The sequence below is a fragment of the Drosophila guanche genome, unplaced genomic scaffold (genome assembly GCF_900245975.1).
Source record: "Drosophila guanche unplaced genomic scaffold, DGUA_6, whole genome shotgun sequence".
In the NCBI taxonomy this organism is placed as follows: domain Eukaryota; kingdom Metazoa; phylum Arthropoda; class Insecta; order Diptera; family Drosophilidae; genus Drosophila; species Drosophila guanche.
In genome coordinates, this window is record NW_022995767.1 from 204,023 (window position 1) to 218,455 (window position 14,433).

Here is a 14,433-nt window from a genome sequence, read left to right on the forward strand (position 1 = left end):
TCTTCCTTACATTTTTCGTGCTTTATTTAAATGACATTTCCTTTTTGCTTTCAAGTCAAAATGTTCTTTCTCGGAGTATGTACTTTATGAAAAAGGGCAGAGTAAGTTGACTTCAATGACACTTAAGGAAATGTTGTAAGATTTAGAGTAGCAACAAAAGTCCGATCAGCATGACAGTTTATGTTAGTTTTAGATTTAAAAATAAAATGAAGGTGCGGTGTAATATAGACCAGTGCGGTGTACGAAACATTGATTGAAACATTGGTATACCAATTGAACGTCCGGCTGAGCGCTGGCTGAAAATGTCATTGGTTTTCGACCTTGTAAGGGTTTTCGTACTTTCGAAAACTAGCCGTTTTGTGTCTGTCCTTGGGTTTCTTCGATTTTGTGTGTTTGTTTTGTTTTGATTTGCTTTTGTTGTTTAGAGTGTATTTACATTTATCGGCGATTAAATGTAACAATTACCGCCATGGCTTACAAGGTGGATTGAGAAATCGTTGAGAATGCGCTATTGCTTTAGAAAGAAAAACCACCGCAACTATCCTCGGAGCATGCCCTGTATGTACATTTTGTAGTTGTATAGGTTTCGTAAGTGTAACTTAAGATCTATCTACGTATATCGTTCGTCTCTCATTAGACGTCACTCTGTGCGCGATGTGGGGGCTGCTTCTACTTGCCCGAAATGCCACTCTTTTTGGCATCCAGTTCGTAGATAAGCAGTCGCCACATTTTTACCACGAACACCTCAGCTTCCTCATCAAGTACCTGCAGCAGCAGTAGTCAGCACCGCATACATGTAAAGCAAACAAACAAGAAAATGAAAAGAAGAGCGGATTAGATTTCAGATTAAGTTAAGCTGAAAGTCTTAAAGGACAGCTTACCATTTGCACATCGTCCAGGATGCTCTGGGGCTGACTGCCGGCCAAAACTTTGGAACATATAAAGTCCACTAAAGTTGGCTCTGGCTCACCGATATACTCAATGATTTTCTTATTTATCCATGGACGTATTTTTCGTTCCATTAGACCGCTATCGATCTCGTTGCGGTCGAGTTTATAATTAAATAGTTCCTCCTTTTGCGTGGGTATCCTGTCAATAATGCTTTTTATATGGCGCCGTTTTTCATCATACACCTTTGCACCATTCTCATCCTTTTTGGTGTTTGTCGCGGCAGCATCTGCGCTGTTGGTCGCAGATGCAGCTGCATCATTCTTACCGTGTTTGCTAGTGTGATGTTTGCCGCCCGATTGGTTGCCGGCATTTGCGCTGTTGTTGTTTTTTCCGCCCGTCCCACTTCCGGACGAGGCCGATCCGGACCCAGAGCCCCCGCCCGCCAGAGCTATCTTCTGGCTAACAGCAGCGGCAGCAGCTGTAGCCGCGGACACGGCAGAGCTCTGTCGCTCCGCTGCAGTCATACTGCTGCTGTTCCCAACGCCGCCGGCTTGGTGATCGTGTTCATTGCTCATGTCATCGTAATCTGTGTGTGGGATGGGATAAAATGTTAGGGGCAATGGTTCATGTGTGATATTCCGATTTTGTCTTGTCTCACCTAGAGGAACCAGCTTGCGCTTCTTAGGGTTGATGTTCTCGTCGTTATCGTCGTCGTTGACGAACACTCCGGTGGCCTCGATCTTCTTCTTCTTGAGGTTGTTGCCCAGAGTGAGCGAGATGAGCGGCATGGTAATGGGGGGAGTGACCGAGGGGACCATGACCGAATCGTTTCTAGGGGCCAGGTCATTCATGGCACTCTGAGAAGGCGTGTGGATGTCGGCCACCGGCAGTGAGTCCCTGGACTCACTGTCCTGCCGGCTCAGGCTGTTTTGACACGACGGCGACTTCTTCCTGTTGCTCTTAGCACACGCGCTGGCATTGGAGGCAGTGTCTGCCATGGAACCATGATCATCATTTGATATGGAATCATCGTTGTGTTTTTCCATGTCTGGATCGTAGTCCATCATCTCTTTGCGGCGTTTCTCCGCCGGTATCAGGGATGAGACCTGACTGTCAGCACCTGTCGCGGCCGAGGCCGCAGCTGAGTTCTGCTTGGTCAGGCGATCGCGAGCGCGCTGGCCGGCCACCGGCTCTTGGTTAACGGTGACCAGAATGCGCGGTTCGTACAGTTTCTCGATTTCTCGGCGGGCCTTCTCGAATTCCAGAGTAGGATTCTCGAACTCACCGCTAAAGATTTTGGTCTTCAGCTCGGCCAGTTCGTCCGCCTCCTTTTCGCGGTCCTTAGAATCGGCATCCGCTTCGCGCACACGCTCTGCCAGACGCTGCTGTAACTCTCGTCCTTTATAGTACAGCGGGTCGTCACGTTCATCGTCGTAATCCTCGACAAACTCTTTCAGGCGCTTGGCATCGCTCTCCCGCTCCTCATGGCGCATCAACTCCTTCAGGCGGTACTGTGCAAAGAAAGAATGAGACCAAATGAAAGATTGTAAAACATGCGGATTGTGTGGGCATGCTCTCCCTACCTTCTCATTCTCCTTAGACTTGCGCTTCTCGCGCATCTCCCAGTTGGAGAGGCGCTGCTGGTAGGCGATTTCCTTTTCGCGGGCTTTCTTCTCGGCCTTCTTGCGCTCGCGCGTCTCCTCCTCCATTTCCTTCTCGCGCCGCAAATCGCGCACTGGCTTGAGGATCTTCTCCTCGCGCTCGCGCTCTCTGTCCCGCTCGCGCTCTCTTTCGCGCTCTCGCATTTCGTTGCGCTCGCGCTCTCTTTCCCGCTCCCGGAGTTCGACACGCTCCCTCTCACGTTCCCGCTCGCGTTCACGCTCCTTGTCGCGGAGCTCACGCACTTCCCTCTCCCTGTCGCGCTCCCTCTCACGCTCGCGCTCGTGATCCTTGGAACGCGACTTGGAACGACGACGTCGACTCTCTTTTGCTTCGGGACGTCGCTCCTTCTGTGTTATATCGATGGTCACGGGCTCCTTGCGACTGCTGCCACTGCGCACAGGAGCAGAAGAGCCAGTGGTAGAGGGGGCTGAGCCAGGTCCAGGCGCGGCAGGTGCTGGCACTTCCTTTTCAACAATCACGACAACGTCGTCAGCTTCGGTGGCGCTGGCCTTTTTAGTGGAAGATTTTCGCTCGCTGTCACGCTGCTGCTTCTTCCGCTCCCTGTCGCGCTCCTTCTCTTTGCTGGCGGCCAGCTTCTCCTTTTCCTTCTCCTTCTCCAGCTCCTTGCGATGCTCATCGGCTTCCGCACGTTTGCGAAACTTGCCTATCTCACTGCTTATCAGATTGCGTTTCTCTTCCTCAAGTGCATTTTCGTTAAGGACCTTGATCTTGATGTCATCCTCCCGTCTCGTCTTTTTGTTGCGATTGCTGCTGCCATAGAGATCGCCGCGAGTGCTGCCATCGAAGCCTTCGAACTCGTGCTTGTGCTCTTCGAGTAGATCTTGCATCTGGTTGACGGCTCGTTCGTCCTCAGTCTTTTCGTCCAAAGCATTCGCTCCCTCCCCGTTCTTGCATTCTTTCTCCTTGTAGTCCTCGATGAGCACTTTATTTTTCGCATCCACCTTGGCCAGCAGTTTCTTGCCGTCAATTTCCATCTCGCTGAGCAAACGAACGGCACGCATTGCGGCAATAGGGCCACTGAAATAAGGCAAGTTGTTGTTAGAAGTTTATCCATCAGCTATCACTCCCCAATTAAAAATGACAGACATATGGGATAGAAGTGAACCTGAAAGGGGTCTGTTCCCATTGAGGAGCAGTCGTTCAGTTCACTGCTACCTCTCGTTTGTCGAAACATTGCGACAACGTACTCAAACTCGCAGAATCCAAATGTGGAGACCCGCTTCCAGTTGATTACCATGCCGCAGGTGGCGAGGATTCGTTTGAGCAGAGCTTCAGGGACCCGTTCGCTTATGTTGCCCACGAACACGGTAATGATTGGTCCACGGAACTGAGGCTGTGGCTCCGGCGGGCGATGATATACAGTCGGCTGAGAGCTGATTGTGGCAGAGTTGCGAAAGCTGCGAGGCGGATTGCCCATGGACTGCATCATCTGCAAACATAGGGAGAATCAACCATATCAGTTATGTTGGCTGCAGGCTACAAGGGTCGATGGGACTATAGGTTTCACTTACGTGTGGCGGAGGAATTGACGCATTCATGTAGGGCGGCATTGGGGCACGGGGTGGATATGACATTTTGTCGACTTTTCGTTGCTTTCACCTTCTTAATATATTTTCAAAATGTTGGCGTGCGTGCAAATATAAGCCGACACAATACACACATACACAGTTAAAAACGACCACACACAAGCACACCTCAGCGATGCGCGCAAACGCCACACAGGAGCACTGTGTGTAACTGTATAACTGAAAGTTATGGCAAGTTTAACCGGCCATTGACTTTAAACTAAAGTTTTTATGAGTGAGCAAACTTTTGGGTACTCATAAAAAACTATACGTTAAATATATTTAATTGTCTTCTTTTTACAACTCTGCGGCCGCTGCTGTAGAGATGGCAGAATTTCTCAATCCTCTAACGAAACGAATAGCGATAGCAGGTACAGACAGTGCATGGTTGCCACTCTTTGGAAATTCCGCCAAGACTGTGTTTTTGTTTATATTTTTTCTCGGACTGCCTTTCATAAGCCAAGTACTTGTATTAATTTATATGGTAATATTTATACAATATTTTAATTTGCTATTTATGCACTCTACGGTTAGTGCTCGGAGAAAAAGTGGTATTTCTAGTATGAGTTGGTATTCTGCTCGATTCGATAACAATACACTACCAGACCATATCTCTCACTCCCACTAAATGCCTTTCGCCGTAAGCTTTTTGTTGCAGGTCTCCCTCTTTTCAATTGAAGTGCATTTATCGATATCTCAGTGTTATGTGATTTGCATAAATTAGCCAAATAGGACATATAAACAAAACAAAATGCGAGTTGGTAAGCTACTGCGATTTCGCATCACTTCTCTAAAAAGGTGCATCAAGCAGCAATATGTGCCACAACATAAACCGGTGGTGGAAGATGATATAAAGCGGCTGGAGGACTTTTTGATTTCGAAACCAAATATAGTGGTATTGACCGGGGCTGGAATCTCAACTGAATCAGGTGACTTACGCATGTTGATGCGAAATATGCAACTCTAGATGTACGCAGAACACTCACAAATCCATGATTCTTCCGTCAGGTATACCCGACTACCGTTCCGAGGGTGTCGGCCTCTACGCCCGCACCAATCACAAGCCCATCCAGCACATGGAGTTCCTTAAGTCTTCCAACGTGCGCAAACGCTACTGGGCACGAAATTTTGTGGGTTGGCCGAGCTTCTCCAGCAAAACGGCCAACGCAACACACTTCGCTCTGTCGCGCTTCGAGCGCGAAATGCGCATTCAGTCGGTGGTCACCCAGAATGTCGATCGTCTTCACACCAAGGCTGCCACCAAGAACGTTGTGGAGCTGCATGGAAGTGGCTACGTGATAAAATGCCTGTCCTGCGATTATACCACTGATCGTCACGAGTTTCAGAATACACTGGCCTCCCTGAATTCAACCATTGGCAATGTGCTGGAAATGGTCCGCCCAGATGGTGATGTGGAGATTCCCCTCGATTACATAGAAAACTTTAAAATACCTGACTGCCCGAAGTGCTGTGGCGACCTCAAGCCGGACATTGTCTTCTTTGGGGACTGCGTGCCCAAGCAGCGCCTCGATAAGATCGCTGAAATGGTATACAATAGCGACGGACTGTTGGTGCTTGGCTCCAGTCTGCTGGTGTTTTCCGGCTACCGCATGGTACTGCAAACCAAGGACCTTAAGTTGCCGGTGGCGATTGTAAACATTGGAGACACGCGGGCCGACCACTTGGCCGATATCAAAATTTCGGCCAAATGTGGCGATGTAATACCTAAACTGTTTGACTTTCGCAAGACTGGCTCGGCCACTAGCTAGCACCAGCTATTACTTTCTATACCCGCCACCACACACTAGTCTTACAAGGGCTTATTGTTGACAGGGACACTGTCACTAACCAAATAGTATAGTAGACTCTCAACTTCTATAAGCGAAACGTCACCGCTCAATGTGCGTCTCCAAGTCCCAGGCCTCTGCCAAAGTCCCAACTACAAGTATTAGTGCGTGTAGAACACGCAGCTAAAAGCCCCAGCTACATGTGCATAAGTGCGTGTAGAGCACGCAGCTAGAAGCCCCAGCTACATTTGTATAAGTGCGTGTAACCAATGATTTTTAGCGCTCCAAACCGGTTTTTTGTTGATTCACAGGACACTGCAAGTAATGTATGTTTCTTTCTGAACTGTGATGGAACGAAAATTCGTTTTGATGATTTGATTTTGTTTTCGGGGGTTGGCGTATGGACCTGACCTGCCGCAAGATGTGCAGAATGAGGGGTGAGGGTTGGTGGCCGGACCCTTGGGGGTTGGAAAAAATAAATATACCAATAAAAGTTGTTATTGTATTTGAATGCTGTAATTATTTTAAATGCTGATTCTTTACTGCTTTATTCAAAATTGTATGCCGTCGCTTCGCGACTTCGTTGCTGCCGTGATATCAACATTGTTACCAAATCCATCTTTTCAGATAAATATAAAAACATATATATGTATATATGCACACATATATATATATATATATATACACTATATATACTGTACATACATATAAGCCCTTTCCAATTTCTGTTCTCGTCGTCGGTTGTGTTCTCGACTTCACGTGCGCTTTAATTGTTAGTGCTTGAAACCTTTTGCATTTTTGTTTGTTGATTCTGATCTCACATACCATTTAAATAAATACCCTCAAGGCTTTATGAAGAAGCTTGCCCCTCAATATCAAAATACATTTTTTTTGTGTGACCTTTATATGCTTTAAATAATTTAGGATGAAAGGGGTAACGGATATAAACATCTGAATATGTATAAAAATAATGAATTACGGCAATTGACTTTGCGTTGCAAATATTTTCCATTAGAGTCACGGTGTGAACAAACAGGGAGTTTTGACGGAACTGGACATAAGAGACAAGTTTGCTGGCAAGGCGGCTGCCTTGCACATGTACTCACACATTAACAATTGCACATTTTTCTCCGACTCCTATCGGCAAATCGAGATTTGGACAATTGACTTCAAAATTTGATGCCCAAGCATGTCACTAAAATCTGCATAGACCCACCGCGTACCTATTTTTATTGTATATATATATATATACATATATATATTGTAGTAGTAATAGTAATAGATCAATAATATATATATAAATATATCTTATATATATATGTATGTACTATATATATGTATATACTGTATATATATATTCTGGATCAGCATCAATAGCCGCAATTGGACAGTTTTTGTCTTTCTCTGAATATTCGCCCGCGTTTTTGGGCTTTCCATCACACATGCATATATCCCCATCAATACATTTACACCCTGCAATTGGGCGCGCTCCCACCTTTTACATGATACTACAGGCCATGGTGAAATTACTAATAGGTGACGTTGTCACCACAGTGCCTTCTCATTCGAGGAATACCTGCTTGTCAGTCGTTTGCCAAACGTCGACGAAAGAGGTTGTGAATCGCACGATTTTTTCATTGTCTTCTTTTTCCTTTTCTTCATTGTTTACGAATTAAGACGTAAGCGGAAGACAATGAAATATGCATGCAACTACTTTTTAATTTTTGATGTGTAATGTAATTAATGTGTATGTAATTGAATCTTTATTCAATACTATCTTTTTTAGAAACAAACATGTCTGCCAAATTATTTTTTGCTATGCCGCTCCATATGTTTACTTTGCTGTCAGCAGAAACTATAAAAGCGAAGAGTGCTGAACGTAAAACGTTTGCTATCTCTCTCTAGCGCTTGACTCTCTGAGAGCTGAGAGAGCGTGGAGAATAAGCTGGTGCTCCTCCACTCAGCTGACGACGTTACCTATTAGTAATTGTACCATGCTACAGGCATCTATATACTGTAAGCACAAGTACATATTATGACGGTGTACACAAGACGGACGGTCGGTCGATGGAAGGACAGACAGACATGGCTTAATCGACTCGGCTATTGATGCTGATCAAAAATATATATCCTTTTTGGGGTCGGAAACGTTTCCTTCTGTGTGTTACATACAATCACTTTGTGCACAAACACAAAAAAAAACTATTTACTCTTCGAGTACCGGGTTTAAAAACGCCATTCCGTAGGGAATGGCCATATCTATCAGATCACCAAATTGGGATCCGATTGGGTCATTATTATAGCCATAATGAACAAATTAATTAGCAGTGGCTAAACCCATCCTGTCCCGCAGCTTTTGTTGTTCTTTTCACATTCTCTCATTCACACTCTGCTTCTGCTTCACTCGGCCTCTGCCTCTGCCGTCCCTCTGACTCTGCCTCTGTTGACTTTTAACCCACCCCGTCCCGAAGCTTATGTTTTTTTTTTTGTGTGCGGGAGCTGCCTCTGCCTCTGCCGCGAGTCTGCAGTGTGTGGGTCTGAGAAGAGGGCGAGCTAAAGGAGCGGGTTGGTGTGAAAGTTTTGTAGATGTATATGACAGATGAAGAAAATATGTAAAATTTGACAAAACACCGCTAAGGTGCAGATGTAGTACTGAGTGCCGGGTATAAAAATTGTGACGCGTAAGAAGCGTCTCACACGTCCCTTCTCTTTGTTTTTATTAAAAATTTGTAATTTTAAAAGAAAATATCGATTTAATTATTTTTTCATAATCTAAGAAAGGAAGAGAATTCTCGACTCGACTCGTTACAATAGTCCTGAGGGGACCATAATGGTGTTTGGTACCATCTCCCGATTTACACCCGATTTTTTTCGTCGAAGATGAGTGAATCAGTAGGAAAACTACTCTAAAAGTCCTTTGCTGAGATTCTGCAATATTTTTTTCACATGGAACGGCTGGTTTTACCAGGATAGGCCCCCGAAATATAACGGTAAATTGATAAAGAAGTGGATTAAAGACTAACATTTTCATCTAGTTTTGAAGTTTTTTTTCTCTCCTGATTAGAATTGTACAGGGATCGCATTTGGAAAGTATTAGAAAGCTTTTGAAAGATTTTGTCCAATATTCATTATTGAGTATATTCAAGTGATCGCTAAACCTGACCTTATATTTGGGGTATTTACACAAAATTCATAAAAAAAAACTTTTTAGCTTAGAAGTCTAAGTCTTTACTTTTTAAATGGGGAGACTTGATTAAAAGATCAATTCATTTTTTCCCTTATCATTCGTAGCTGGAAGTTTATACTTGTTTTTCATATTAAAAACTTGTTAGTCTATTCCAGTGATTGGGAGGGTATATACATACATATTTCAAACTGCCACTGCAGTTCACATGTTAACAAAACACAGCTGATTCGTATGCCTGTGTTAGGCATAATTTGCGGGTGATATATCTGCTGGATACCAGCCTTAAATCCGTCCCCTGGATATCGGGTCGAAAGTACCCCTGATTTCCGCAAGAGCTGCCCGGGAACGATATACCAGGGCGACAAAAAGACAGATCTAAACAGCTGTGAATGTCATTTATTTAGGGCTGCATTTGAGAGATATCGGATGGAAAACGGATAAAAACCAGCAGACGAGAGCATCTCAGGTGGATCGCAGAATTAATAAGGAACACATTTCGGATAGCAAAAGCTTTCAGACCATCCAATAATACGGAACGATGGTATTAAAACAACTATATCGGTTGACATTTGCTAATTAAATTTTGGCCCCAAATATCGATATGTCGCGCAATGCAAGTAAAGAACATCAGCTGTGTTTTCCAGCACTGTCACGAAAAGCCGAAACTAACAAGAACAACATAACATAATTTTGGTTTTTATTAATTAAAAACTAAAAAAATGGCATACGACTTAAAAAAGGAGTCGGATGTTAAGGAGTACATCGACAAGCTTGGCGTAGAATATCGATTTGGCTGTTATTCGGAGAGGAAACCGGAAGGTAAACACGTAAAAACAGCAACAACACCTCTGCTATAACCTATGTCACTGGGTTCAACTATTTTAATTACAAAACAAATCCGTGACCTTATCTAAGACTTATGTATATGTATTTGCGTACATTTTAATCGCAGCTTGCCATCTGCTGGGTGACTATCTCGAGGGCATCAAGAAGGACTTTGAGAAGGCGTCAAAGGTATACAAATCGACATGTGACGATTATGGTTACGCAAAGTCCTGCTATAAGTTTGGCAACTATAGCATTTTGGGCAAGGGTAAAAGCGGCAGCAAGGGTGAACCTCGGGTGGCGTACCAGTACTACGAGAAGGGGTGCAACTTAAACGATTCGGATGCCTGCCTTCACTCCGGCCTCTTGCTTGTCTCGCGCTCCATGCCCAAAGAGATCGACAGAAATGTGCCGAAGGTGAGTTGAGTGCGTTTTGCAGGTGATGTCTGACCAACGCTTACTACTTATGCAGGGCTTGGAACTCCTCACAAAGAGCTGCGACATGAACAATGCAAACGCCTGCTTCTATTTATCCGGTATGCACATCTCTGGCGTTCAAACGAGGACAGAGCCAGGTGCCGTGCCTGCCAGCAGTGGACCCACGCCAGCCAAAACGCTCAAGGACTCGGACTACATTGTGCTCAAAGACATGAAAAAAGCATTTCAGTTTGCCTTCAAGGCGTGCGAGTTGCGCAACGTGTATGCGTGTGCCAACCTAAGCCAGATGTACGCCCGCGGCGACGGCATCGAGAAAAACGAGAAAGAAGCCGAGAAGTACAAGAAGCTAGCCCTGGAGATGCAAGAGGAGATCAAGAAGCAGCAGGATACGCTCGGCTTTCAGCAGGGCGTCGGCATGCCAAACTGATTCAACTGTATTTATATGCGTGATTCGTATACAACTGTCTAACCAACAATTAGAAATTGCTATGCATCAGTGTTTTAGTCTCCCCTACTTAGATCAATGTATCGTTTGCTTGTGTTTTTGTTTCTGTTTTTCTGTTTCTCGCCTTCTCTCCTCTTCAATCTGACCGTTGTGGTTCTACGAACTAGCAACTGTGTTTTTAGTTTCAGTGTACATAGGCGGCGGCAAATGCGTTTTTGGCATGTGTACGTAAATGCGCGAGGCGGACGACGAAGACAAGATCGGCGCTGAGCCATCGAAGACAACAAAATATGAGTTCCTAGATTTAATTGTTACTGTTATCAAGAATGAAACAAAATCCCTTGTATAATTTTCTAGGCACCCTTTTATTAAATACAAACAAAAAAGTCCGGCCGGGACCATAGACCAAACTACCGGGTAAAACTTATTTTCAGAGTTGTGCATATTCTCTCTGCTCTTCACAGATATCTCTACAATCAAAAAGACGACAAAGCATTGCTGATTTATGGAACGCATGCTCAATTATCTTTATTTGCGATCACCATTTGCCGTGACTGTTACGCGTGTTCAATTTAAAATCTATTTGAATGTATGTGTGTATACAGTGCGGCACAAAAATGTTCCTAAGCCTGCGACTAAATTTATTATCACCCACTGTATTAATTTATTCGCGAGTACCATGTTTATCAACATCTGCTAAAATAAATGGGTTTGCCATTTATTAAATGTTAAATTATATCCATTCACATACCATTTAAAATGAATTTATAAACGACTCTGTGCGACAGTCATTATACCCGGTACTCGAAGAGTAAATAGGGTATATTGTATTTGTGCACAAAGTGAATGTATGTAACACACAGAAGGAAACGTTTCCGAACCCATAAAGTATATATATTCTCAACGACTAAAAAAGCTAGAGCCACCAAATTTTGCATCCAAACTTCTGTATGCCCCACTGTTACAAGTGTATTTCAAAAATTTGTGTGAATTATTTAGTGTAGTAATTAAGTGAATTTTTTACAATATTCTCGATTCTGACAGGTATTAAAAAGGTGTTTGTGAGTTTGAAATTAAAAAAATTAGTACATATTTGTGACGAAAATTTGTTTTGAATAGACTTACAAAGTGTTCGGTTCCCGCCGGAAGCATTAAACTGTATAGATATTGTAGAGTATTCAATTCTTAATCCAATTTATGTTAGTTTTTCGTACGCTTTTCTGCGTCTTCGGAGATATTTAAGTTTTCGTTTATATTATTTATATTATTCGGTTATATTAACCTAAAGTTTGCAAATTCTGAGTGTTTTGCAATGTTAAACTTAGTGAAGAAGAAAATTGCAGAAGAAGATGCCGATTTTAATTGCATTTAAGCGGTAATACCTGTCAATATCTTTGATACGATAACGGTTATTTGTAGACCTTTTGAAGAACTTTTTTTTAGCAGTTTGTCGATTAAAGTGAACAATTTCACGTAAAACTTGAAACAAATCGAAAAAAAACTGTGCAGATTGGCTAAATTCGTGCTCAATCGTACAATTATAATAACTTTGAGACATTTCCAGTATCTCTGACCTGACGTGAAGTGCTATGCATTATACAAGGCAGTCAATGTAAATATATGATTTTCTTCTACTTTTCCATTTTTAAAAATCCTGGCACAACTTTTTTAGTATAGTATAGTTGATTCAGCTTAAAAATAAAATAAAAATTCGATTTTACCCTGAAGAAACGGCGGTGCCAGGCCCATTTTTTTCAACAAACCTTCCTTTCACTATTATAAACTCATATCGTTTATCATATATCATATCGTATAAACAACTATATTGTTTCGTTTGGAAGTTATTAATGAATGCCACAAAACGTGGTCAAACGTCCCATAGTGCAATGTTTTCATATGTACATACATATATACATACATATGTACATACATAAATACATATGTAAATGTGCACATATTGCAATTATTTTGAATACTAGCTCAGTAAATGTGTCTTAGAGTGCTTGACAATCGTCTGATCTACTGTCTATTTTAATAGAGTGAGGCTTAATTAATAAGAATTTTGTTCAATTAGTGGCTGCTTAGTTAGAGGCGTCCGCCAACATCCCTAGCACGCTCCCCTGGTTGCTCGTGGGTTTTTTCATATCTTGGGGAAACAATAAACACAGACATTGCAACCTATCACGTAAACGTAACAGATTTTGAAAGAAAAATAAGAAAAGTGCGATTATAAATCTGTTTGGAAAGCCCTTCTCACATCCGACAGTCCTGACAAGGTGGCATGGTAAAATATGATGTGGCGATGAGCTATTTTTATTTGAATAGTCCCGGAAAAAGTTGTCAACCTATGCAAAGTGGACTGTGCTAAGTGATGGCACGAGTTGGCGCATAACTCCAATTAGTTGACCACTCTAGCGTGACTCTACCTTTGGCTATTGGATTCCACAAAAGAGCTGAATGTAAATACATATGTATGTACATACATACCCACTCTGACAACAAATAAATAGCTCGCGAACAATGCACTGGAGATTCCCGCCCCCACAGACACACACACAAAGCCATACCACACATCAAATCAGAATACCATGCAATCTCTTCTTGAATGAATGTTTGTAGACTAATACAAAATAAGTTAAACCCATGCCTTTACAAATTTGCCTCTACATACAAACATACACATGTACATACATACATGCATACACATGTACATACATACATACACATGTACATACATACATACACATTTACATACATACATACACATGTACATACATACATACACATGTACATACATACATACACATGTACATACATACATACACATGTACATACATACATACACATGTACATACATACATACACATGTACATACATACATACACATGTACATAAATAAATATATATATACTTTCAAGTGTGTTTAAATGACTATGTACATATCTACATACATACATTTAGACTACACAATGATTACTTTATAGAAAAAAATCAGGCTTGGCGAAAAAAGTGCGCTCGGCATGGACTAAAGCTCTCCAAACACCGATTCAAAATCAGTTTAACGTCAACGTCGGCGGCATCAAGACAATACACACAATAATATAAGCCAAGCCAGATTCAGATTACAATAAAACTGCGAAAAGAACAGAAACAAACTGAGGCAGAGTCAATTTGGACAGTAAATAAGTTGATATTTGTGGATGGTGGCCGCTCTCAAAGCGCATAAGAACGAGTCCGAGATTAAGGCTAACGATTACCAACACGCGAGTACGCGGCAATTACTGAAACGAGGAACGGGACGCAGAGAATCAAAACGAAACGAGAAGCTTCGAAACGGGATCTGTGATTGGAGATCCGCAATTTTCATATTTTTGTTGTTGTGCGCTAACAAGTGAGAGTGTCAAGAGCAATAAAACGCGAAACAGAAAGATAAAAGAGAGAAGGCAAGCTTTACTTCTGCTTTATTTCTAAATTTTGTTTCCATTACTTTGTTTTTTTTTTTGCCTTTGCCTTTTGCCATTCGCCTTTAAAGCAGCGATTACCAAACCGAAGCAGATCGTCTGTGCTCTGCTCACAGTCACGAGCCGAACGGCTAACCCAAGTGGATGGCCG

General features: G+C 42.7%; 3 protein-coding genes across 4 annotated transcripts; 2 read left to right on the top strand and 1 right to left on the bottom strand.

Moving 5' to 3' along the window:
• Positions 1 to 2: 2 nt before the first annotated feature.
• Positions 3 to 4,487, bottom strand: LOC117591153 (RNA-binding protein 25). Of its 2 annotated transcripts, none has more exons than XM_034284268.1 (6): positions 4,086 to 4,485; positions 3,762 to 4,003; positions 2,475 to 3,591; positions 1,550 to 2,402; positions 882 to 1,477; positions 3 to 765 (listed from the first exon to the last, which is right to left on the bottom strand). In XM_034284268.1, exons 1-6 carry the CDS (start codon positions 4,146 to 4,148, stop codon positions 670 to 672), a joined length of 2,967 nt encoding a protein of 988 aa, XP_034140159.1. In that variant the 5' UTR covers positions 4,149 to 4,485; the 3' UTR covers positions 3 to 669. The 2 variants fall into 2 exon arrangements, with proteins under 2 accessions (XP_034140159.1, XP_034140160.1); XM_034284269.1 differs by lacking the exon at positions 3 to 765 and having other exon boundaries at positions 890 to 1,089; positions 1,217 to 1,477; positions 4,086 to 4,487.
• Positions 4,488 to 4,783: 296 nt separating this feature from the next.
• On the top strand, positions 4,784 to 6,031 carry LOC117591158 (NAD-dependent protein deacylase Sirt4). Its single transcript, XM_034284278.1, has 2 exons — positions 4,784 to 5,068; positions 5,148 to 6,031. The coding sequence occupies exons 1-2, from the start codon at positions 4,891 to 4,893 to the stop codon at positions 5,906 to 5,908; spliced, it is 939 nt and encodes a 312-aa protein (XP_034140169.1). The 5' UTR covers positions 4,784 to 4,890; the 3' UTR covers positions 5,909 to 6,031.
• Positions 6,032 to 9,735: 3,704 nt separating this feature from the next.
• LOC117591161 (cytochrome c oxidase assembly factor 7 homolog) lies at positions 9,736 to 11,243 on the top strand. Its single transcript, XM_034284282.1, has 3 exons — positions 9,736 to 9,932; positions 10,066 to 10,355; positions 10,411 to 11,243. Exons 1-3 carry the CDS (start codon positions 9,833 to 9,835, stop codon positions 10,801 to 10,803), a joined length of 783 nt encoding a protein of 260 aa, XP_034140173.1. The 5' UTR covers positions 9,736 to 9,832; the 3' UTR covers positions 10,804 to 11,243.
• The last annotated feature ends 3,190 nt before the right edge of the window (positions 11,244 to 14,433 follow it).

Bases quoted from the DNA above. Each gene is read 5' to 3' on its own strand.
- LOC117591153 (XM_034284268.1), bottom strand. From the start codon at position 4,148: ATGTCATATCCACCCCGTGCCCCAATGCCGCCCTACATGAATGCGTCA. The intron at 4,004-4,085 runs GTAAGTGAAACC...CTATGTTTGCAG, and splicing joins CGTCAATTCCTCCGCCACAC to ATGATGCAGTCCATGGGCAA. The intron at 2,403-2,474 runs GTAGGGAGAGCA...TTCTTTGCACAG, and splicing joins AGTCTAAGGAGAATGAGAAG to TACCGCCTGAAGGAGTTGAT.
- LOC117591158 (XM_034284278.1), top strand. From the start codon at position 4,891: ATGCGAGTTGGTAAGCTACTGCGATTTCGCATCACTTCTCTAAAAAGG. The intron at 5,069-5,147 runs GTGACTTACGCA...TTCTTCCGTCAG, and splicing joins TGGAATCTCAACTGAATCAG to GTATACCCGACTACCGTTCC.
- LOC117591161 (XM_034284282.1), top strand. From the start codon at position 9,833: ATGGCATACGACTTAAAAAAGGAGTCGGATGTTAAGGAGTACATCGAC. The intron at 9,933-10,065 runs GTAAACACGTAA...TTTTAATCGCAG, and splicing joins TTCGGAGAGGAAACCGGAAG to CTTGCCATCTGCTGGGTGAC. The intron at 10,356-10,410 runs GTGAGTTGAGTG...CTACTTATGCAG, and splicing joins TCGACAGAAATGTGCCGAAG to GGCTTGGAACTCCTCACAAA.